Source organism: Phoca vitulina, unplaced genomic scaffold, assembly GCF_004348235.1.
Source record: "Phoca vitulina isolate PV1807 unplaced genomic scaffold, GSC_HSeal_1.0 scaffold17, whole genome shotgun sequence".
Classification (NCBI taxonomy): Eukaryota; Metazoa; Chordata; class Mammalia; order Carnivora; family Phocidae; genus Phoca; species Phoca vitulina.
This window is the reverse complement of record NW_022589720.1, coordinates 29,022,695-29,045,752: the sequence shown is the minus strand read 5'-3', so window position 1 is coordinate 29,045,752 and position 23,058 is coordinate 29,022,695. Positions and strand designations below refer to the sequence as shown.

Below are 23,058 nucleotides of genomic sequence, written 5' to 3'. Positions count from 1 at the left end.
AATAAAATAGTAGGAAGGGAAAAATGAAAGGGGGGAAATCGGAGGGGGAGATGAACCATGAGAGACTACGGACTCTGAGAAACAAACTGAGGGTTCTAGAGGGGAGGGAGGTGGGGGGATGGGTTAGCCTAGTGATGGGTATTAAGGAGGGCACATACTGAATGGAGCACTGGGTGTTATATGCAAACAATGAATCATGGAACACTACATCAAAAACTAATGATGTAATGTATGGTGATTAACATAATAAAATTAAATTAAAAAAAAATAATAATCCCAAAGTCTCCATTTAACTATTAGTTAAAACCTTTTTTACTTTTAAAAAAATCAGAATCAGGCACAATAGATACAATTTAAAAATTATTTTTTACCTCTTTTCTCTGACCCTACCAATTCGAATTTTTGTTCATTAAACTCAAAAATAATAATAAATCTTCAAATACTCAATACTTCTAATTAGTTAACAGTTGGTGTAGTTTGTCAAAGTTGAGTAATGGTTTGCATACTGTTTTCATTTGCATTCTATTTGAAAGAACAATTCCATTACCACTGTAGGTAAGTAAAATGGAATAAAGGAAGAATAAAAAAGCGAGCTTGTCATCAAAAGAATTATGATATACAACATTAACATTTCCATTCCAGTGACCTCAACAGTAGTAACACTAGACCAACTGCTAACCAGCAGCTGAAGTAAACTGAATATAAAAAACAACAAAAATTAATCATAACCAGGTGGTATAGTTTTTACTGTACCTCCTATTATGTTCTCTCATAATTTTCCTTCCAATTATACAGCTACCAAGAACTCATTCTTTAAAAGTTTTGTGACTAGAAGGGGGCACAAAGAACTATTTGGGTGATGGAAATGTCCTACATGTTGTTTTGGATGGTGCCTAAACACAAAATATACAATCATCAACACTCACCAAATGAACCCTTAAGATCTGTGAACATTATCAAATATAAATTATATCTCAATAAAAACAATCACAATTCCTTTTTGTCAGACTGTTTTAAGAAGAGAAAACTAACTTTTTTTGCCTCACTTGACAGGTAGGTTCATAAGTAGTTACAGTCTATACAATTAAATTAACTAATTAATATCATTTGACTCATAGAGCACCTCCTATAGTTATTAAACTATTATATAACTAAATTACAAATTCAGATAAAAAATAATAAAAAATAAATTGTAAACTTAGGAGAAGGCAAATATAATGGTTCTTCCAGAAATAGGTATCTTTATACATTTCTATATTCGTTATTTCCTCTGTTCATTCCTCGATCCCTACTTCCATTTTCCATGTAAAAACTAAGGATTGCTAAGTCACAAAGAGAGAACACTCTCAAATGTCATAAAATGAACTGTTCAATTATAAAAGCTAAATACACTCAATCCACTTGACAAATATTTACTCTGTATGTACTGTATAAAGACACAACACCATAGGTTTTAAGAGTTTTTAAAAATTACTGAACCATTTATATACAAGTCCCTATACTTGAGATCATTACAAATGATTGCAAAGTGGAGGCAGAGGAGTTAAGACAAGCACACATATAATGAATTAACAAGGCAAGTAGTTTGTGTTTGCTGTGGAAGGCAGAAACCAAGCCTGGGAAGTAAAACATGCAGTTGGCATCTGGAGAGGTTGCATGGAAGAAATCTCAGTTGAAATGGTCCCTAAAGCCTGGACAGAATTTTAACAAGCAGGAACTAGAGCACTGGGAAGGAAGCATTAAAGTTTTGACCAGTACCAACTCAACACTCTGTTAGGGAGAATTAATGGGCAAACAGGAACTGGTAGGGTCTGATACATTTAAAAATCAGACCTTCCAGGGGCGCCTGGGTGGCTCAGTCGTTAAGCGTCTGCCTTCGGCTCAGGTCATGATCCCAGGGTTCTGGGATCGAGCCCCGCATTGGGCTCCCTGCGCAGTGGGGAACCTGCTTCTCTCTCTCCCACTCCCCCTGCTTGTGTTCCCTCTCTTGCTGTCTCTCTCTGTGTCAAATAAATAAATAAAATCTTCAAAAAAAAAAAAAATCAGACCTTCCATATATTAGCCTATATGATGAAAAATTAGATATGTCCTTAAGAAATATATCCTGAATTACTGATACAACCAGTGCTAAATGGGAACTGAATTATATGCCAGTTGTAGAAAATAATAAAAGAGAGCGGGAAGGAGGTAAAACTCCTCTTAAAAAATGATAATCATAAGATAAACCATAAGAGACTCTTAATCTCAGGAAACAAACTGAGGGTTGCTGGAGAGGTGGGGGGGTGGGAGGGATGGGGGGGCTGAGTGATGGACATAGGGGAGGATATGTGCTATGGTGAGTGCTGTGAATTGTGTAAAACTGATGAATCACAGACCTGTACCTCTGAAACAAAGAATACATTATATGTTAAAAAAAAAAAAAAAAAAAAAGATAGTAGGAAGGGAAAAATGAAGGGGAGGAAATTGGAGGGGGAGACGAACCATGAGAGACTATGGACTCTCAGAAACAAACTGAGGGTTTTAGAGAGGAGGGGGGTGGAGGGATGGGTTAGCCTGGTGATGGGTATCAAGGAGGGCACGTATTGCATGGAGCACTGGATGTTATACGCAAACAATGAATCATGGAACACTACATCAAAAACTAATGATGTACGCTCGGCATCAGGGAAATCCAAATCAAAACCTCAATGAGATACCACCTCACACCAGTCAGAATGGCTAAAATTAACAAGTCAGGAAATGACAGATGTTGGTGGGGATGCAGAGAAAGGGGAACCCTCCTACACTGTTGGTGGGAATGCAAGCTGGTGCAACCACTCTGGAAAACAGTATGAGGTTCCTCAAAAAGTTGAAAATAGAGCTACCACAGGATCCAGCAATTGCACTACTGGGTATTTACCCCAAAGATACAAATGTAGGGATCCAAAGGGGTACATGCACCCCGATGTTTATAGCAGCAATGTCCACAATAGCCAAACTGTGGAAAGAGCCAAGATGTCCATCGACAGATGAATGGATAAAGAAGATGTGGTATATATATACAATGGAATATTATGCAGCCATCAAAAGGAATGAGATCTTGCCATTTGCAACGACGTGGATGGAACTGGAGGGTGTTATACTGAGCGAAATAAGTCAATCAGAGAAAGACATGTATCATATGACCTCACTGATATGAGGAATTCTTAATCTCAGGAAACAAACTGAGGGTTGCTGGAGCGTCGGGGGGGGGGGTGGGGGGGATGGGGTGGCTGGGTGATAGAGATTGGGGAGGGTATGTGCTATGGTGAGCGCTGTGAATTGTGCAAGACTGTTGAATCACAGACCTGTACTTCTGAAACTAATAATGCAATATATGTTAAGAAAAAAAAAAAAAGAAGATAGCAGGAGGGGAAGAATGAGGGTGGAAATCGGAGGGGGAGACGAACCATGAGAGACAATGGACTCTGAAAAACAAACTGAGGGTTCTAGAGGGGAGGGGGGTGGGAGGATGGGTTAGCCTGGTGATGGGTATTAAAGAGGGCACGTTCTGCATGGAGCACTGCGTGTTATACACAAACAATGAATCATGGAACACTACAACAAAAACTAATGATGTAATGTATGGTGATTAACATAACAATAAAAAATTTAAAAAAACTAATGGTGTAATGATGTATGGTGACTAACATAAAATAAAATTAAAAAACAAAAAACAATGAAAGAAATACCAGAAGGAAAGCAACAGAAGAGGGAAATATATTTAAATATAATCAGAGGGCGCCTGGGTGGCTCAGTTGGTTAAGCGACTGCCTTTGGCTCAGGTCATGATCCTGGAGTCCCGGGATCGAGTCCCGCATCGGGCTCCCTGCTCGGCAGGAAGTCTGCTTCTCCCTCTGACCCTCCCCCCTCTCATGCTCTCTCTCTCATTCTCTCTCTCTCAAATAAATAAATAAAATCTTTAAAAATAAATAAATAAATATAATCAGAAAAATTTATTTTAAAAAAATGATAATCATAAACACAACTGAGGAGGGGAGCCTGGGTGACTCAGTTGGTTAAGCATCTGCCTTCGACTCAGGTTGTGATGCCACGGTCCTGGGATCGAGTCCCGCATCCAGCTCCCTGCTCAGCAGAGTCGGCTTCTCCCTCTCCCTCTGCCCCTCCCCACTCCTTGTGCTTGTGCTCTCTCTCTCTGATAAATAAAACCTTTAAAAACACACATACACAATTGAGGAAAAATTGCTAATTTTGTTTACAGGTATAACTTGCTTCACTGAAGAAGCATATATCCCTAAATTGAAGCATTTCTTTTTTTTTTTTAAGATTTTATTTATTTATTTGAGAAAGAGAGTGTGTGTGAGGGTCAGAGGGAGAAGCAGACTCCCTGCTGAGCAGGGAGCCCACTCCAGGGCTGGATCCCTGGACTCCGGGATCATGACCTGAGCCGAAGGCAGAAGCACAACCGACTGAACAACCCAGGTGCCCTACATTGAAGCATTTAAAATACACTTTCTCGGACACCTGGGCGGCTCAGTCGTTAAGCATCTGCCTTCCGGTCAGGTCATGATCCCAGCGCCCTGGGATCGAGCGCCGCATCGGGCTTCCTGCTCAGCGGGGAGCCTGCTTCTCCCTCTCTCTCTGCCCGCTGCTCCCCTACTTGTGCACTTGCTCTTTCTGTCTGTCAAATAAATAAAATCTTTTTAAAAAATTAAAAAATAAAATGTACTTTCTCTGTTAAGGAAGCCTTCTATAAAATCCAAGATGATTCCCTCTCCAAAGGGCCTGCTCACGCCCCTCTTCAGGAAGTAGCAACTTGGAATAAAATCTGGCATGCCTTACGTTTTTGGAGAAGAGGGGGTGTTTGCTTTCTTTGTGTTCCTTTGGCTGCCTACACAGATACTTCAAATTCTTTTGGATAGACTGTGTCCTTTTCTCATTCACACACTGAAGTTGTCCTCTCTCTTGACCTAAGCCAGAGCACTGATGTGCAACAGGTTTCTTTAGTCATCAACTATGACCTTCCCACCAACAGGGAAAACTATATCCACAGAATCAGTCGTGGTGGCCAATTTGGCTGTAAGCGTGAGGCTATCATGGTGACAGAAGAAGACAAGAAGACTCTTCGAGACATCAAGACCTTCTACAACACCTCCAGTGAGGAGATGCCCCTCAGTGTTGCTGACCTTATCTGAGTGGCTGTCCTCCTACCTAGCCCTACTCAGGGTTTGGGGTGGGGGGGCTAAAGAGGAGCAGGAAGGGGGAGGGAAGGGAGCCAAGGGATGGACATCATGTCATTTTTCTTTTCTCCTTTGAATAAATATCACTTTTTGAAGCAAAAAATAAAAAATAAAAATATATATTTTAAATTATTTTTAAAAATAAAAAAAGGAATCCTGTAAAGTTTTTAAAAGTCCATTTCCTTTTTTTTTTATTTTAAAGATTTTACTTATTTATTTGACAGAGAGAGACACAGCGAGACAGGGAACACAAACAGGGGGAGTGGGAGAGGAGGGAGAAGCAGGCTTCCTGCTGAACAGGGAGCCCGATGTGGGGCTCGATGTGGGGCTCGATCCCAGGACCCTGGGATCATGACCTGAGCCGAAGGCAGACGCTTAATGACTGAGCCACCCAGGCGCCCCTTAAAAAGTCCATTTCTGTAACTCCATTTCCCTTATGAGTATTTCAATGATTCTCTGTATAAATGAACCTGACAAATATCTAGTTGAACTTGACTATATCTTAGGGCTAGCCTTGGGGCTAGTTTTAGGGATTCTTTCTTTAACAAAATGAACCAAAAAGACTGCAACTCATTTCTTAAGAAAAAATAGTACAATAACTAAACTAAAAAAAAAATCAAATGAAATTCATGCATGCTAATATAGTAACCAATCCCAAGAGTTTAAAGATTGCATTAGTACCCACAAATTTTACATCTTCTGTTCCTTTGGAGAACAGTAGCTATAATACATTTACAGTGAACAAAATAAAATCAAGTAAGTCTATATCATACAATAGTAAAGAACTATTCACAATGGCTGAAATTTTTTTCTAAAAAATAATTTGCCATTACTATAACCGAAAGCACCAAACACTGAATATAAATTTATGCTCACTAGAGTTGCTAAATGGCTCCCCCCACTCCATATCATCCATCCTTTCTAATGGAAGCACTGAATTTTAGCTACAATCTTAGCTTCCTAAAGTAAATATTATATTTCCCATGTAAAAGATTAAGTTCAAAATCAGTAGCCTTCTTTATCCCTTCTGCATTCCTGCTCACAAAAATGCAAAAATCATGGTTACAGTTTGAGCGTACATCTTGAAGCCCACATTATTGAGGATGGCAGAACAAAAGGATGGAAGCAAGCTAATCTGTGGTACCCTGGACCCACAAACTAGTTCTGGTCCATAGTTGATTGCATTTATGTGTTTTTTTTCTTTTTTTTAATTATGTTAATCACCATACATTACATCATTAGTTTTTGATGTAGTGATAGAAAGAAAAGACTTCTATCTTGTTTAAGCCATTGTTATTTTCCATTTTGTCAGCAGCAGCCAAAGTACATAATACAGTAGTCCTCCCTTAACACAGTTTTGCTTTCCAGTTTCATTACCCACTGTCAACCAAGTTCAGAAGGTCAATTGTAGCCTAACACACTGTAGCACCAATGCCTATGTCATTCACCTCACTTCACCTCGTCACATAGGCATTTTATCACCTCACATCATCACAAGGTAAGTATTTCGATAGAGACCATATTCACCTCTTATTACAGTATATCGTTATAACTGTTCTATTTTATCATCAGCTGTTGTTCATCTCTTACTGTGCCTAGTTTACAAACTAAACTTTATCACAGATATATACGTATAGGAAAAAACATAGTATACACAGGGTTTGGTATCATCTCTGGTTTCAGGAATCCACTGGGGATTTTGGAATGCATCCCCCACAGATAAGGGGGGACTGCTGTAAGGTACTAACTGATAGATAGGTCGGCCCCTTAAAACGGGCTCACAGCCCAACTCCACGGCTTCCAAGTTAAGAGAGGTAGCATAGTAATGTTAAAAGCATAGAGGGCCTGGGTTTAAATAGCAACTCTATCATTTAATAGCTAGGTAAGTGAGCAAATAAGCAAACTGGGCAAATAATTTAACCTCTGTGGGGGGAAAAAATGAGAAATATTTACTGATTTTTAATGGTTCTTATTTACTTAAATTCTTTTTTGTACTGAAAAGCTTTATACTGTTATTTATATTCAGACATATCTTCCACTAAGCTTACTCCTAATTCGCTGTTGTTGTTCCTGTTGTAAAACAGGTATCTTTTTTTCATTAATCCTTTAAATTGTATACAAAAAAATAAAATAAAATAAAAATAAACTGACTACTATAAATTAATCTGTTATAAATGTTTTGATTAGTTCTTTTTTATTTTAGGTAGAGTCACACTAAATACAATAATCTCACTTCTTCCTAATATGCAATTTTGATTACTTCAATTTGACTTGTTTAATTGGCAAAAATGTCTCGAATAATAATGCAACAGTTACCATCTTTTATGCCAGATTTTAAAGGGAATACCTCTAATGCTCCTTCATTATTTATAATCCTGACTGCTGGCAGGAAGCATGAATGAATTACTTAATAAGCTATTAAAGTTTCCTTTTAGTTTCATTTTTAGATGTTTTTATTAAAAATCACATTAAAAATTTTTTATTCACTTTTTGTTATATATATAAATAGATGACCATGATGACAAATAACAGGCACCATTCTAAGGGTTCCAAATACATTCATTCACTCATTGAATCGTCTACAAAATTCCAGTTGAGTATTTTATTAGCCCCATTTTACAGAGGAGGAAAGAAAGACACAAGAGAGGTTAAGTAACGTGCCCAAAGTCACACAGCTTGAAAGTGAAAGCTCCATGTGGCTCCAAAATCCACTCTCTTAAACACTACTCTATATTGTTTCCCTGTATCTATATGTTACTTCTTTTTACTGCCTGGATTACTATTATAATACTCCAGTTAACAGTGGAAGCTGGGAGACCATCTAAGTGGCTACTGCTGTTGGAGTGATAACTGGATTCACTAAGGTGGTAGTAAAGGAGATGGACAGAAAAGGAGCGATCTGGCTGGAGATAGAGCTAATGAGACTTGTAATGAATTGAGACTTGTAATGAATGGGGCAGGAGGGAAAGAGAGTAACCAATGATGGTGACTAGGTTTTGTGACCTACCCATTAGCAAATATTTAGAACTCTGCTTCCTATGTTTTATGTTAATTTTATTTATGTTCTTGCTTTTCTATTTTCCTTCATTGTTCCTAATTTATGCTTTTGTATAGCATTTCACTTCATTAAATTCTTTTTGGAACAAGGTAAGATAGGAATTTATTCACAGTACTTAAGATTTATTTTATATTTATGTTCAATATTCTGTTTGGAGTTTTTTCTGTATCTGTTCTAATTTTTTTCCTTTCTTCTCTCTTTTTTAGTTTTTTATTTAAATTCAATTTAGTTAAAATAGAGTGTATTATTAGTTTCAGGGGTAGAATTTAGTGATTCATCAGTTGTAGTAACACAAAGTGCCCTCCTTAATGCCCATCACCGTATCTATTCTAATTTTTAAGTTAAGATCTTAATTGACTTATAAGGAAGGAATGTTAACTGAATGTAACCCCATTATTTGTTTCTAATCACAAGCACAACTTATGACCAATATGGAAACTAGAAAAGAATAGAAAAGTATGAGGCAGAAAAAAAAAAACACATTATCTTCATTCCCACAATTCAGACACAAGCAATTAAATACTTTTTTCCATGCATATGTATCATTTAATTTTTGAAATCATACTGTCTAGACAGTTCTACATCGTTCCCTAGTGCTATTGAAAGCTCTTATTAAACACGTTCAATGACTATATATTTTATAACTAAACAACAATTTGTTTGTCCTTCCTCCTGTTACTAGACATGCATTCACATTATTTCTAATTATTCTAATATTTCACATGTCTATTATTTTCAAACATTTTTAGACATGAAAACTTTCTGACAAGAGGAAGCTCTCAGCAAGCCCAACAAAACATAAACCTAAAATTTATTTATATTTTGCCTTTAAAAGCCAGAACAAATTTCACTTTCTGCACAGTCAGCTTATTAGAAATACATGAAGTGCACTTAAGTCAAGAAGTCAGTTTCCTGGTACCACCAGTGATATGGACATGCTCTCAGTTCCCTCAAATGAAAATAGATAGGAGATCCAATGCCCCAACCCACCACTCCCATGGAACACATTCTGAAAATCATTATTATAAATAGTACTGTGATAAATATCTTTGGGCATAAAGCTTTTTCCAAATTTCCTCAGGTTAGAATCCCAGAAGTAATATTACTGAGATTAAAGGAAGTAAGATTTTTAAGGTTCTCAATACTTGGTAATATAGTTTCAGTAATAAAAACAACTGTCAGAGCTACTGGCTCAACTCCTAGACTATTTACCTGTTCATAGTCCTTCACAAACCATGATGGTTATGATTTAATAGGTATAATTCAAGATAAACATAAAAAGATCTAAAACTGGATATGATACAAAAGGCCAGGCGTTTACCATCTCTCTCATGTCAAAAGCAACTAACAGTAACACTTCTAAAGACAATCAACCACCACATATTATGGAAGAAATATTTTTTGCAAAATAATAATCAAAATAAATGTTACTTCTAAGTTATTTGGGAGAAAGAATATTCTTACAAGTCTTTTTTTTTTTTTTTTTTTTTAAGATTTTATTTATTTATTTGACAGAGAGAGAGACACAGCGAGAGAGGGAACACAAACAGGGGGAGTGAGAGAGGGAGAAGCAGGCTCCCAACAGCAGGGAGCCTGATGTGGGGCTCAATCCCAGGACCCCGGGACCATGACCTGAGCCAAAAGCGACACTTAATAACTGAGCCACCCAGGCGCCCCTCTTACAAGTCTTATATGAAAACAGCGGACTCGCTGTCACAGAGAAACAAGGCAGCAACACCATATCCTTCTTTTTGAGAAACATTACTCTGTAAGCAATATCCCATGTCCTTAAATATCCATGATACACGATACAGGTCAAAACTTATAGAGGTACCCTAATATAGTTAAATTATTTAAGTAAGCAGCCACAGCAGATTGGGAAGAGGCAGTGCAACAGGTGAACTGGGAAGAGGCTTACCTGTGGAGCCTTTTGTTACAACATACATTGCAGGTGTTGGGGCAGGATCCACCCCAGTCCTACTGAACCCATCTCCAGATTAACAAAGCGAAGCATACATATTTTTTAATTGTACCAAAGGTGATTCTTACATTCATACTAAGAACCACTGGGTTAAAAAAAAAAAAAAAAAGGTTATTTTAAAAATATTTTTCCATTGAAAGGGGAACGCTCCTACACTGTTGGTGGGAATGCAAGCTGGTGCAGCCACTCTGGAAAACAGTATGAAGGTTCCTCAAAAAGTTGAAAATAGAGGTACCCTACAACCCAGCAATTGCACTACTGGGTATTTACCCCAAAGATACAAATGTAGTGATCCAAAGGGGCACATGCACCCTAATGTTTATAGCAGCAATGTCCACAATAGCCAAACTATAGAAAGAGCCTAGATGTCCATCAACAGATGAATGGATAAAGAAGATGTGGTATGTATATACAATGGAATATTTTTTTTTAAAGATTTTATTTATTTTGACAGAGAGAGACACAGCGAGAGAGGGAACACAAGCAGGGGGAGTGGGAGAGGGAGAAGCAGGCTTCCCAGTGAGCAGAGAGCCCGACATGGGGCTCAATCCCAGGACCCTGGGATCATGACCTGAGCCAAAGGCAGACACTTAACGACTGAGCCACCCAGGCGCCCCTATACAATGGAATATTACGCAGCCATTAAAAAATGAAATCTTGCCATTTGCCACGATGTGGATGGAACTAGAGGGTAGTATGCTAAGCGAAATAAGTCAATCAGAGAAAGACAATTACCATATGATCTCACTGATATGAGGAATTTTTTTTTTAAAGATTTCATTTATTTATTTGACAGAGCGAGAGACAGCGAGAGAAGGAATACAAGCAGGGAGAGTGGGAGAGGGAGAAGCAGGCTTCCCACTGAGCAGGGAGCCCGATGTGGGGGTCGATCCCAGGGTCCTGGGATCACGAACTGAGCCTAAGGCAGATGCTTAACAACTGAACCACCCAGGTGCCCCTGATATGAGGAATTTGAGAAACAAGACAGAGGATCATAGGGGAAGGGATGGAAAAATGAAACAAGATGAAACCAGAGAGGGAGACAAACCATAAGAGACTCTTAATCTCAGGAAACAAACAGGGTTGCTGAGTGGAGGGGGTGGGTGGCTGGGTGATGGACACTGGGGAAGGTATGTGCTATGGTGAGTGCTGTGAATTGTATAAGACTGATGAATCACAGACTTGTACCCCTGAAACAAATAATACATTATATGTTAATGAAAAAAAAAGAAAAAATTTTTTCCATTAATTCAATAATACCTATTGAAATATTTAGCCAGTCAAATATGTGAGCTTGACTGCTTTCCTCCTAAATAGAATGTCTCTCTAAAAGGCCACAGTGCAGGGCGCCTGGGTGGCTCAGTGGGTTAAGCGTCTGCCTTCAGCTCAGGTCATGATCCCAGGGTCCCGGGATCGAGCCCCACATTGGGCTCCCTGCTCAGTGGGGAGTCTGCTTCTCCCTCTGCCTGCCACTCCCCCTGCTTGTGCTCTCTCTCTCTGTCAAATAAATAAATAAAATCTTAAAAATAAAAAAATAAAAGGCCACAGTGCTTACAAGTTTCTGAGCAACAAAATAAATTGTATTCAAGAATCCCCAGATGGAGTCCTGCCTGCTGTGGTAGTTTATTTTCCCTCATTTAGGGATTGAGTACTATTATTTGCAATGTGACTCGTGTTACAAATAGTTTAATCTTAAAGCAGTGAGGAAAAGGGATTGAACAGAAGATCCTAAAGGCAAAGAGACAAGCTAAGTGGCTTCAGCAAAAGTTTAAGTGGAAGAAAATAAAAGCCTGAGGTTGATCTTAGAAGTTGAATTTAGAATAATGTTGGAGCTTAAATGTGGACATGTTTCATGAGTCGTTAGAAAGCTGGGTCTAAAGTTCAAATGAGATGGGGCAATGCTTCCAGCTGCTCTCAGTGAAGAGGAGTCATGAGGACAAGAAGATGTAGGAGACTCCACCCAGACCAAACATGAAATAACATGGCAAGCAAGGATGGATCCTCAGGGATTGCTTATGGTTGGGGAAATGTGAGGAAATATGAAATAGTAAAAGAGACTCTAGCTGAAATGTAAGCACCATCGGAGCAGGGACTTGTTGGCTTTATTCACTGCTGTATCCCCAACACCTGGAAAGTACCTGACTCATAAAAAGTGCTGAATAGGGGCGCCTGGGTGGCTCAGTCGTTAAGCCTCTGCCTTCAGCTCAGGTCATGATCCCAGGGTCCTGGGATCGAGTCCCGCATCGGGTTCCTTGCTCTGCGGAGAGCCTGCTTCTCCTTCTGCCTGCCACTCCCCCTGCTTGTGCTTGCTCTCTGTCTCTCTCTCCCTCTCTCTCACTGACAAATAAAATCTTTAAAGAAAAAAAGTGCTAAATAAATATCTATTGAATAAACAAAGAGAGAGGCAGCAAACTAACAGTATATATAAATGGCAAAGAAAGAGTTTCAAGAAAGAAGAAATCAATGCTGTCCAATATTGCAGAGGTACAGAATGAGAACAGAAAAATGGCCTTTGGATTAGGATATTTTGATTTTGCCAGTGAGGATCTGTGGGAGGACAATTTCAGTAAAATTATAAGGGCAAAAACTGACAAAGATTTCAGGAGAAAATGTGACAAAGCAGAGGTGGCAATACAGATACTGCTTTTGAAACATATGGCGAGAAAGAGGAAATTGGACAGTAGCTTGGAGGGAAAACTGAATTAAAGGAAGATTTTAGTATGTTTGCAAGCTTAAAGCCAAGAGCCGGTAGAAAGGAAAGGGCTGAAAACACAAAAGGAAATAAAGGCACAAAACATCAGTGGTGATGAAACGAAGCATGGGAGAAAAAAGGAGAGGAAATCAAGGAGAGGAGGGACAATTCTGATATATCCCAAACTGTGAAAATATTAACTAGCATTCTGATACATAAAACAATCTCCTATAATTTTGTTTAGCATTACCCCAAACTGATTGCCTGAAAGAACTAAATTCAGTTTCTGAATCAATAAATTACCAGGTCCTAAGTCTAACCAACCATTAAAAACAAGATTCCTTCAAAACCCAGAAATACTTGAATTCAATGTTGACACAGGCCAAACACTGCTATGCAAATAACCTAAAATAAATCATGCTAATTTGTCTGTCTAGATCCCACAACATTCACATTCAAGATGGTAATAGCAGCTTTCCCTTGCCTATGATCCCTAACTCCAGAAGGCTGCCAATATCCCACATATCAAATACAAGCAGTAGAAAAGTTTTCACTCAGAACCTAAAAAAACACCCTAAGGTTGCCACCCATCTACTACTATTAAAGCACAGTCTGAAAACTGAACAACTCCATTCAAGGCCAATATAATTTATCCAAATCTAAGAAGGGCACTGCAAAGCCACATTCACAACATTTCCAAATTTCCAAACTGTCTGCTTCACCCACCATCTCTGCCCTAGCCCTGGAAATGCTGGTTATGATATACATCCAAAAGAGAAACAGAAGGAGGATTGTAATAGACATAAGTTATCTCCCACTCCTGTTTTGTCTCCCTTCCAAAGTTTTAGTTAATCCATTAACAATGCAAATAAACTTTAATTATCAATTAGTGCACACTTTAAAATTAAGGCTATTATTGGAACATTCATCAACAGCCTTGCTTCGCATATTATTTCATCAGCATTTTCTTTTACTATGTTTACAAAAAAAGGCACACCCATAAAAAGACAACAATTTTCTTTCAAAAGACTCAATGCATATAATCTTATTTAAAAAAACACACACACACACAGAAAACAGGGGCTCCTGGTTGGCTCAGTCAGTTAAGCGTCTGACTCTTGATTTTGGCTCAGGTCATGATCTTAGGGTCCTGGGATCGAGCTCCGAGCTCCACATCGGGCTCCCTGCTCAGAGGGGAGCCGGCTTCTCCTTCTCTCTCTGCCCTCCCCCACGCTTATGCTTGCTTGCTCTCTCTCACACACTCTCTCCCTTTCTCTCAAATAAGTAAATAAAATCTTAAAAAAAAAGAACAGGAAACAAAACAAACAAAAAAACCCACACACCCAGAAAACTGTTATTCAGTCTCCTAAAATGCTTGAATTACAGCCATGAAAGGCTAAAGCTTACAAACGAGCTTTGAAGTCCCATACCTAAGCATGCACTTCTCTGCATAGCTGTACTTTGGGTTTACTCACACATCAGTTCTATGTCAAAGGTCTGATCTTCTTTATCAACTTTCTATTCTAGGCAAGTTGATTTTTGCATCATCTGAAATCTAACCTTATAAATTATGCCTTTGTTCCTGCCATTTACTCTTCATACACAGGATGTGGCCTATCCCCACCATGCTCATCAAAATGTAACCCTCTACAAGGCTCATTCAAATTCCATGCCCTCCAGAAAGCCGCTCTTCTGTGTCCTGATCTCTGAATTTGATCTCATCAGCCTCATCTTTCCACTTAACCCTAAAAAGAAAACTCAGCCATGCACTAATCACATGACATTTCACCACCATAACATGTACTTGCATACATCGAGCCTTCACTATAGCAATTTTCTGCCTGCTCACAATACCCTTCTTTTTTTCCATTCTCTGTTCCCCAGCCTCTTGTCAGCCTTGCAAACCTGTATTAATCAGCTCAGGTTACCATAACAAAATACCACAAGCTAGATGGCTAATCATCAGAAATTTATTTTCTCACAGTTCTGGAGGCTAGAAGTCCAAGATCAAGGTAATTTAGTTTCTGTTGAGGGCTTTCTTCTTGCCTTGTACATGCCCACCTTCTTGCTTTGTTATATGCATACCTGGCTCTGTGGTGTTTCTCTTCTTATAAGCACACTAAACCTATAAGACCAGGGTCCACCCTTACAACCTAATGTAACCTTAATTACTTCCAAAGAGTCTCATGTCCAAATGCAGCCACATTGGGGGTTAGGGCTTCAACACATGAATTTAGAGAGTACACAAACATTCACTCACAATATTCTCACATTTCATGATCAACCTACATATAATCTACTCTGTGAACTACCCAAAATAATTAAGTACATCTTTCTCATGTCCATAGCATGTTGTGACCTAGATGTGAGCCTCTTCTTACTTCTGATTTATCCATATGTGCTTGAAAAGAAAATATTAGACAAGGGTTCTATATATGTTCAGTTGAAAAAACATGCATTTGTATTGTTCACTACTATACTCTTACTGTTGTCTTAACAATTTCTGAATCTCCCATTATGATTGTAGATTTATCTATTCCTCATTAATTCTGTCAATTTTTTTTTTTTTTAGATTTATTTATTTGAGAGAATGAGAGAGAGAGAGAGAGTACGTGAGAAGGGAGAGGGTCAGAGGGAGAAGCAGAGTCCCTGCTGAGCAGGGAGCCCGATGCAGGGCTCGATCCCAGGACTCCAGGATCATGACCTGAGCCAAAGGCAGTCGCTTAACCAACTGAGCCACCCAGGTGCCCTAATTCTGTCAATTTTTGCTTTAAATATATTGTGTTAAATTCACAGAGGCTAAGGAATGCCAAATTTTCCTGGAGGATAAATTGTTCCCTTTACCATTAAGTAATGACATTCATTTGGCTAATTAGACTAATGATGACTTAAAGACTATTTTGTCTTAAGTTAGTTTTATAAGATTAATCAGTTATCTCTTGGTTAGTATTTTCCTGCTTTTTTTTTTTTTTTTAAAGATTTTGTTTATTTATTTGAGAGAGAGAATGAGATAGAGAGAGAGAGCATGAGAAGGGGGAGGGTCAGAGGGAGAAGCAGACTCCCTGCTGAGCAGGGAGCCCGATGCGGGACTCGATCCCGGGACTCCAGGATCATGACCTGAGCCGAAGGCAGTGGCTTAACCAACTGAGCCACCCAGGTGCCCCATTTCCTGCTATTTTTTATTCCTCTTTCTCTCAACCTTTCCACGTCATTACATTTTAGGTGTATCACTCGTAAACAGAATATATCTGAATTTTTAAATTTAATCTGAGAATTTTAAGTGGCAAGTTGAGTCCACTTACATCTTTTGTGAACACTGATATATCTGTATTCATGCCTACCACCTTATTTCTTTTTTATCTCTATTTACCAAGATTTACCTCTACTTTCTTTTTCTTCTTTCCTGTCTTTTACTGGAATGATTGAGTCTTCTTCAATGGCACATTAAGAGTATTGCAGTGGAAGTGGCGCACACAGTAAAGGGGTGCATTTTCTGTAAAGAACCTTAAAACACATACATACACACACACATCTCATGTTTCATGTGAAAAAAATTTTTCAAAATTAAAATTAAAAGCTTTCTTTGATCAGGGGTGCCTGGGTAGTTCAGTTGGTTAAGCGTCCGACTCTTGGTTAACGCTCAGGTCATGATCTCAGGGTGATGAGTTCGAGCCCTGCGTTTGGCTCCGCCCTCAGCATGGAGTCCGCTTGAGATTCTTTCTCCCTCCCCCTCTGCACCTCCCCGTTCTCATGCTCTCTCTCTAAAATAACAAATAAAAAATCTTTAAAAAGCTTTCTTTGATTAACTATGAATTAACATAAATTGACAAATCTGACACATTGGTATTGAATAAGAATATGCAAAGAATGCCGATTTTGTGAAGTCACTGACAGATTTGCAAAAGCTGTTTCTTTTCTTTTCTTTTTTTTTAAAGATTTTATTTATTTATTTGAGAGAGAGAGAGAGAGAGAGCGAGAGAGGGAACACAAGCAGGGGGAGAGGGAGAGGGAGAAACAGGCTTTCCGCCGAGCAGGGAGCCCGATGCGGGGCTCGATCCCAGGACCCTGGGATCATGACCTGAGCCGAAGGCAGATGCCCAACGACTGAGCCACCCAGGCGACCCAAAAGCTGTTTCTTTTCTGATCATTATTTGTTTCATCTCATAATCATTACTGAAAATAATTTACCACAGAGGAGGGTAGTATTAAAAAATGATCCACTCGGGGTCTCAAATACACAAAGTATACCAATGGTTTTCTTCATGTTTTCTTTTACTCTTTTGAGGTTATACAATTTATTTCTATTCTTTGGCAATTACTCTTAAAATTACGATTTGCATACTTAAACTAGTTTGAAGTTAATTAATAGCTCTAGCCTCCTCCCAAATAATACAGGCCTTCAAACTGAATGAACTGATCCCACTGTCCTATCTTCCACGTCATTACTCACAATAATTTTAGATCCACTTTGTTTTTAAATCCCCCTAAATCGGGGCACCTGCGTGGCTCAGTTGGTTAAGCAGCTGACTTCAGCTCAAATCTTGATTTCATGGGTCCTGGGATGGAGCCCCGCATAGGGCTCCCTGCTCAGCGGGGAGTCTGCTTCTCCCTCTGCCCCTCCCCCCACTCATGCGAGTGAGTGGGCGAGCTCACGCGTGCTCTCTAATAGATAAAATCTTTAAAAACAAAAACAAAAAACCGGGGCGCCTGGGTGGCTCAGTCGTTAGGCGTCTGCCTTCGGCTCAGGTCATGATCCCAGGGTCCTGGGATCGAGCCCCGCATCGGGCTCCCTGCTCTGCGGGAAGCCTGCTTCTCCCTCTCCCACTCCCCCTGCTTGTGTTCCCTCTCTTGCTGTCTCTCTCTCTGTCAAATAAATAAAAAAATCTTTAAAAAAAAAAAAAATCCCCCTGGGGTGCCTGGGTGGCTCAGATGGTAAAGCAACTGCCTCTGGCTCGGGTTGCAATCTCAGGGTCCTGGGATCGAGCCCCACATTGGGATCCCTGCTCAGCGGGGAGTCTGCTTCTCCCTCTGCCTCTGCTGCTCCCCCTGCTCATGCTCTCTGTCTCTCCCTCTCAAATGAATAAATAAAATCTTAAAAAAAACCCTAAATTTATTCATTACTATTATTTATACTCATTGCTTATATAGATTTAACAAAATGTCTATTAATTAACTCCTTTTTTTAAGACATTGCTTCCTGCTGCCCATTTATTATTTCTGAGTTATATTTCCTTGTTCCTGAAGTACATCCTTTAGAGTTCTTTCAACAAGGGCTATCAGTAGTAAACTCAAAACTGTTCTTTATTTGCTCTCACTCATGAATAACAGCAGGGAATTGATCCCTACACTACTACAATGAATTGTTAAATTACTACTGAAATACTTACTTCCTCCTCCTCTGAATCACCGTCATCATCATCATCTTCTTCTACTTCTTCATAAAGAGGTGGAGGTAAAGGACCGAGGATATCTTCCTCAATATGATTACTTGGTTCTTCCATCATTTTAAGGGGTAAAGGAGGGCCAATTAATTCATCATCAGAAGAACCAGAACTCTCCTCACTCTCACTGCTGCTTGTATCCCTGAAAATACAGAAACAAACTCTTTGCCTCTGCTGCAACAAAGAACACACTCTAGAGGTAGTACTGATTTCCCAGGAAACCCTGCCTCTCCTTTTAACAACTGAGTTTTAATTTTAATTAATTAATGTGTAATTTGTTAAATTTGTAATTCAAGCATTCAGTGTGTAACTCATATTATTTTATCTTAAGAAAGTAGAAGTTTCTTTTATCTACTTATCTTAACCTAAACATAAATTAAAGTCACAGCAATTATATGTTAGAGGCCCATTAGGGCATCCTCACTCATAAAGAGCCAGCAGAACAACTGGAATGTGGAAGAAAAACTACAAAATACTACATCCATAAGAAAGAAAACCCCCAAGATAACCAATGTTTCTGTTCACTATATCTGAATCCAATCACTGTTTACCACAGGAGCAAATAAAGCCAGCCATGTAAGAAAGTTAATATTACTCCCAAAACGTTTCAATATATTTTCTGAAATACAAATTATTTCTGTTTTAATTCAAGTTTACTGAGTTGCTAAAATGTTCTTTGTAGCATCCTTGGATTCTAAAACTATCTTACACTAGAGAGTATTACACTGATTCTCAATGTTTTTCTACCCAGAACACCTGTGAACTGTTACACACTTTCATTAAGGTCTTTATCACACACCTCTAGGCATTCTGAAAGTCCACCATCCACCCTCTCTCTTACCCCATCCCAAAGGATTGAGAATTGCGTTCCTAATTACTTCAATTAATATATCAAATATTTTATAAAACTCAAAGTATTATTATCTTCTACTAAAATATTTCTAGTATATAAGCTCCATGAAAGCAGAAATTGCTCTCTGCTGCATTCATTGCTGTCTCTAGCACCTAAACGATGCCTGACATATAACAGGCACTCAATATCCACTGAAGAAAAAAATGGGATTTTTATTTTGATTTTCATCTAAGTTGAATACTGAAGGGAGTACATACTTACATACATGTCATCCGTATACAAAGGGTCCTATCTTTGCTTGGAGCAAGCAAACCTCCACAAAGAGAATTTCTCTTTGTTTTTGCCATGGTTTAGCTCACTGTGCTCCATCCCCACAGGCCTTCTTTCAAATTGAATAGGTTAAGCTTGGTCCAGCATGAGGGTCTTTGCACTTGCAGTCCCCTCTGCTGGAAGTGACTGTTAAATGGGCCTCTTTCTCTTCATTCAGGTCTCCTCAAGTATCACCTCCTCAAAGAGGCCTTATATGCCCCCTGTCTAAACTTTATCAAACACAGCCCTATCAGTCACCATTATCTTCATTATCTTACTAATCTTTATCACATACCTCACTAAACTATCTTATTTAATTGGTTACTTAGTTGTTTATAATCTGTTATCCAGTCTCCTCAGATACCCCACAACAATATGAGCTCAGAGAGCTCATCTGACTTGCTAATTGCTGTAGCCCCAATGCCTAAAGTAGTGCCTAACCCACAACAGACGCTCAATAAGTAACAGTTGAATGACTGACTGAAGAGATTTTTTTTTTTTTTAATTTTTTATTTATTTGCGAGAGAGAGAATGAGAGACAGAGAGCATGAGAGGGAGGAGGGTCAGAGGGAGAAGCAGACTCCCTGCTGAGCAGGGAGCCTGATGTGGGACTCGATCCCGGGACTCCAGGATCATGACCTGAGCCGAAGGCAGTCGCTTAACCAACTGAGCCACCCAGGCGCCCGAAGAGATTTTTATTAAAGTAGTCACACTCCAAAATTTTCTCCCTTGTCATTAAGTCACAAATTCCCAGCTATACTAATTTAGAAATCACAGACTTGCTTAATGCAAAATTATTCAGAGCATAGAGAGCTCTAAACTATTAATCTTTAGCACCGAGGCTTTAACTGAGTTTAACTAGCACTGAACTAAGAACTAAATGAATCCAAGTTGATTTCATGGCTGATTATACAGTCCTAATACTGACACGAAACTGAATGGAATGTATCAGCTTCTATGCAGCTTCTAGTTCCATTTCTGTCTTTTTGCTTCTAATGTACATAAGCCAAAAAAATAAACAATTTTTAACATATTTTCAATTTCTGAAAAACAGAGTCCATGAAATTATGTCCAAAAATGTCCGTGACAGAAAACAGAACACATTCCATGTTTAAAATACTCCTAAATTCAACGTGGTACCAAAATATGAACCAGAGCCTGAGAAACAATATGTATCTGATGAGAAAACAGAGGAGTCAAAACCTAGTTATTTTTCTCAGCTGACTTTTAATTTTTTTAAGATTTTATTTATTTGAGAGAGAGAGAAAAAAAGCACAAGCAGGGGGAGTGGCAGCAGGAGAGGGACAAGCAGACTCCCCGCTAAGCAGGGAGCCTGACGTGGGGTTCAATTCCAGGACCCCGGGATCATAACCTGAGCTGAAGGCAGATGCTGAACTGACTGAGCTGCCCAGGTGCCCCTCAGCTGACTTTTTAAAAGAGAGTTTAGCTAAGCACTAAATATGTAATTATACAATTTCAATATAGGAACTAAATTCATAACCAAAATTCATTGTTTCTGGTACTAATTTCTTTTTTTTCTTTTTTTAAAGACTTAATTATTTGACAGAGAGAGAGACAGAGAGAGAGTGAACACAAGCAAGGGGAGTGGGAGAGGGAGAAGCAGGCTTCCCGCTGAGCAGGGAGCCCGATGTGGGGCTCGATCCCAGGACCCTGGGATCATGATCTGAGCCAAAGGCAGATGCTTAACGACTGAGCCACCCAGGCGCCCCAATTTTTTTTTTTTAATTTTATTTATTTGACACAGAGAGAGAGCACAAGCAGGGGGAGTAGCAGGCAGAGGAAGAGGGACAAGCAGGCTCCCCACTGAGCAGGCAGCCCAACTCGGGGCTCGATCCCAGGACCCTGGGATCATGACCTGAGCCAAAGGCAGACACCCAACCAATTGAGCCACCCAGGCGCCCCTGGTACTAATTTCTTTAGAGGAAATGCAAATGTCTAAACGATTCCTACCTTACAGATTTGGAATATATCAATTATTTCTCTCCTATCCTACAGCTATATTTCATAGAATAAGTATTTCTTTCCAGTATTTGATATTTAAATGGAAACTTCCATCCATACACTATTTCTTTAAAGCCAAAAAAGTGGTAGTCTTAGATGACTTCCTCTAAACCAAATTTTAATAACACTGTAGGTTTTTGTTTTTTTTTTTAATTATTTGTATGTTTTGTGGGGGTGTCTGGCTGGCTCAGTTGGTGGAACATGCAACTCTCAATCTCAGGGTTGTGGGTTCAAGCCCTCTACACTGGGTGTAGAGATTACTTAAGAAAATAAAATCTCAAAAAAAAATTATTTGTATGTTTTGTGAAACAGACTCTTAATATACTACAAGGTAAAAAACTAGCCTGAAACTTGTTTGAAATATATAGGACTGAATGAAATACAGCCAAGAAAGCAGGAGGGGCACCTGGGTGGCTCAGTCAATTAAGCACCTGCCTTCGGCTTAAGTCATGATCCCAGGGTCCTGGGATTGAGCCCCACATCCAGCTCACTGCTCAGTGGGGAGCCTGCTTCTCCCTCTCCCCAACCCCCTGCTTGTGCTCTCTCTCCCTATCTCTCTCTCTCAAATAAAATTTTAAAAAAAGAGAGAGAGAGAGAGAAGAGGAATTCCAGAACCAAATTCAAATTATAAGAAATAATTTATATATAACAAGTATGCATTTAAAGATAGTGAAGATGATCACCATGCAATGATTGCTGAACATCCATAAAATAAAATAGAAAACACACTGCTACGTAAGAAGGCTAATATGATTTAAAAAAATCCTGACATGCTCAATTTCCCTAAAATTCCTTATACCACTATCCTTTTTTCAGTGTCAGAATAATTCTGTTGTTGGGGCACCTGGGTGACTCAGCCGGTTAAGCATCTACCTTCGGCTCAGGTCATGACCCCAGGGTGCTGGGATTGAGCCCCACATCAGGCTCCCTGCTCAGCAGGGAGTCTGCTTCTCCCTCTCCCTACCGCTCTGCCTGCTTGTGCTCCCTCTCTCTCTGTCAAATAAATAAAATCTTTAAAAAATAAAAAAATAAAAATAAATAAAACCATAAAACTCTTAAAAGAAAACAAGGGGGAAAAATATGTAAGTTGGACTTCATCAAAACTAAAAACTTTAATGCATCAAAGTACATTATTAAGAAAGTGAAAAGACAGGGGTTCTGGCTGGCTCCGTTGGGAGAGAATGTGACTCTTGATCTTGGGGATTGTGAGTTCAAGCCCCACATGTGGCATAGAGTTTATTTTAAAAATATATATATTTAAGAAAGTGAAAAGACAGTACGCCTGGGTGGCTCAGTCAGTTAAGCCTCTGCCTTCAGCTCAGGTCATGATCCCAGGATCCTGGGATCGAGTCCTGCATCAGGCTCCTGGCTCAATGGGGAGCCTTCTTCTCCCTCTGCCTGCCGCTCCCCCAGCTTGTGTTCTGACAAATAAAAAAATCTTTTAAAAAAAAAAAGTGAAAAGACAATCTATAGAAGGGGAGAA

The 23,058-nt window shown here is 39.2% G+C and overlaps 1 protein-coding gene and 1 non-coding gene across 2 annotated transcripts in view; one reads left to right on the top strand and one right to left on the bottom strand.

Moving 5' to 3' along the window:
* The window catches only part of WDR70 (WD repeat domain 70), a 353,255-nt gene that overhangs the window by 313,442 nt on the left and 16,755 nt on the right, over window positions 1-23,058 (bottom strand). The window contains exon 5 of the mRNA XM_032415162.1: window positions 18,338-18,533. Coding sequence (XP_032271053.1) covers window positions 18,338-18,533 — 196 coding nt within the window. The remainder of the gene's footprint in view (window positions 1-18,337; window positions 18,534-23,058) is intronic.
* On the top strand, window positions 4,737-4,878 carry LOC116639291. Its single transcript, XR_004300802.1, has one exon. It is a non-coding gene; the product is annotated as a small nucleolar RNA SNORA67 (small nucleolar RNA).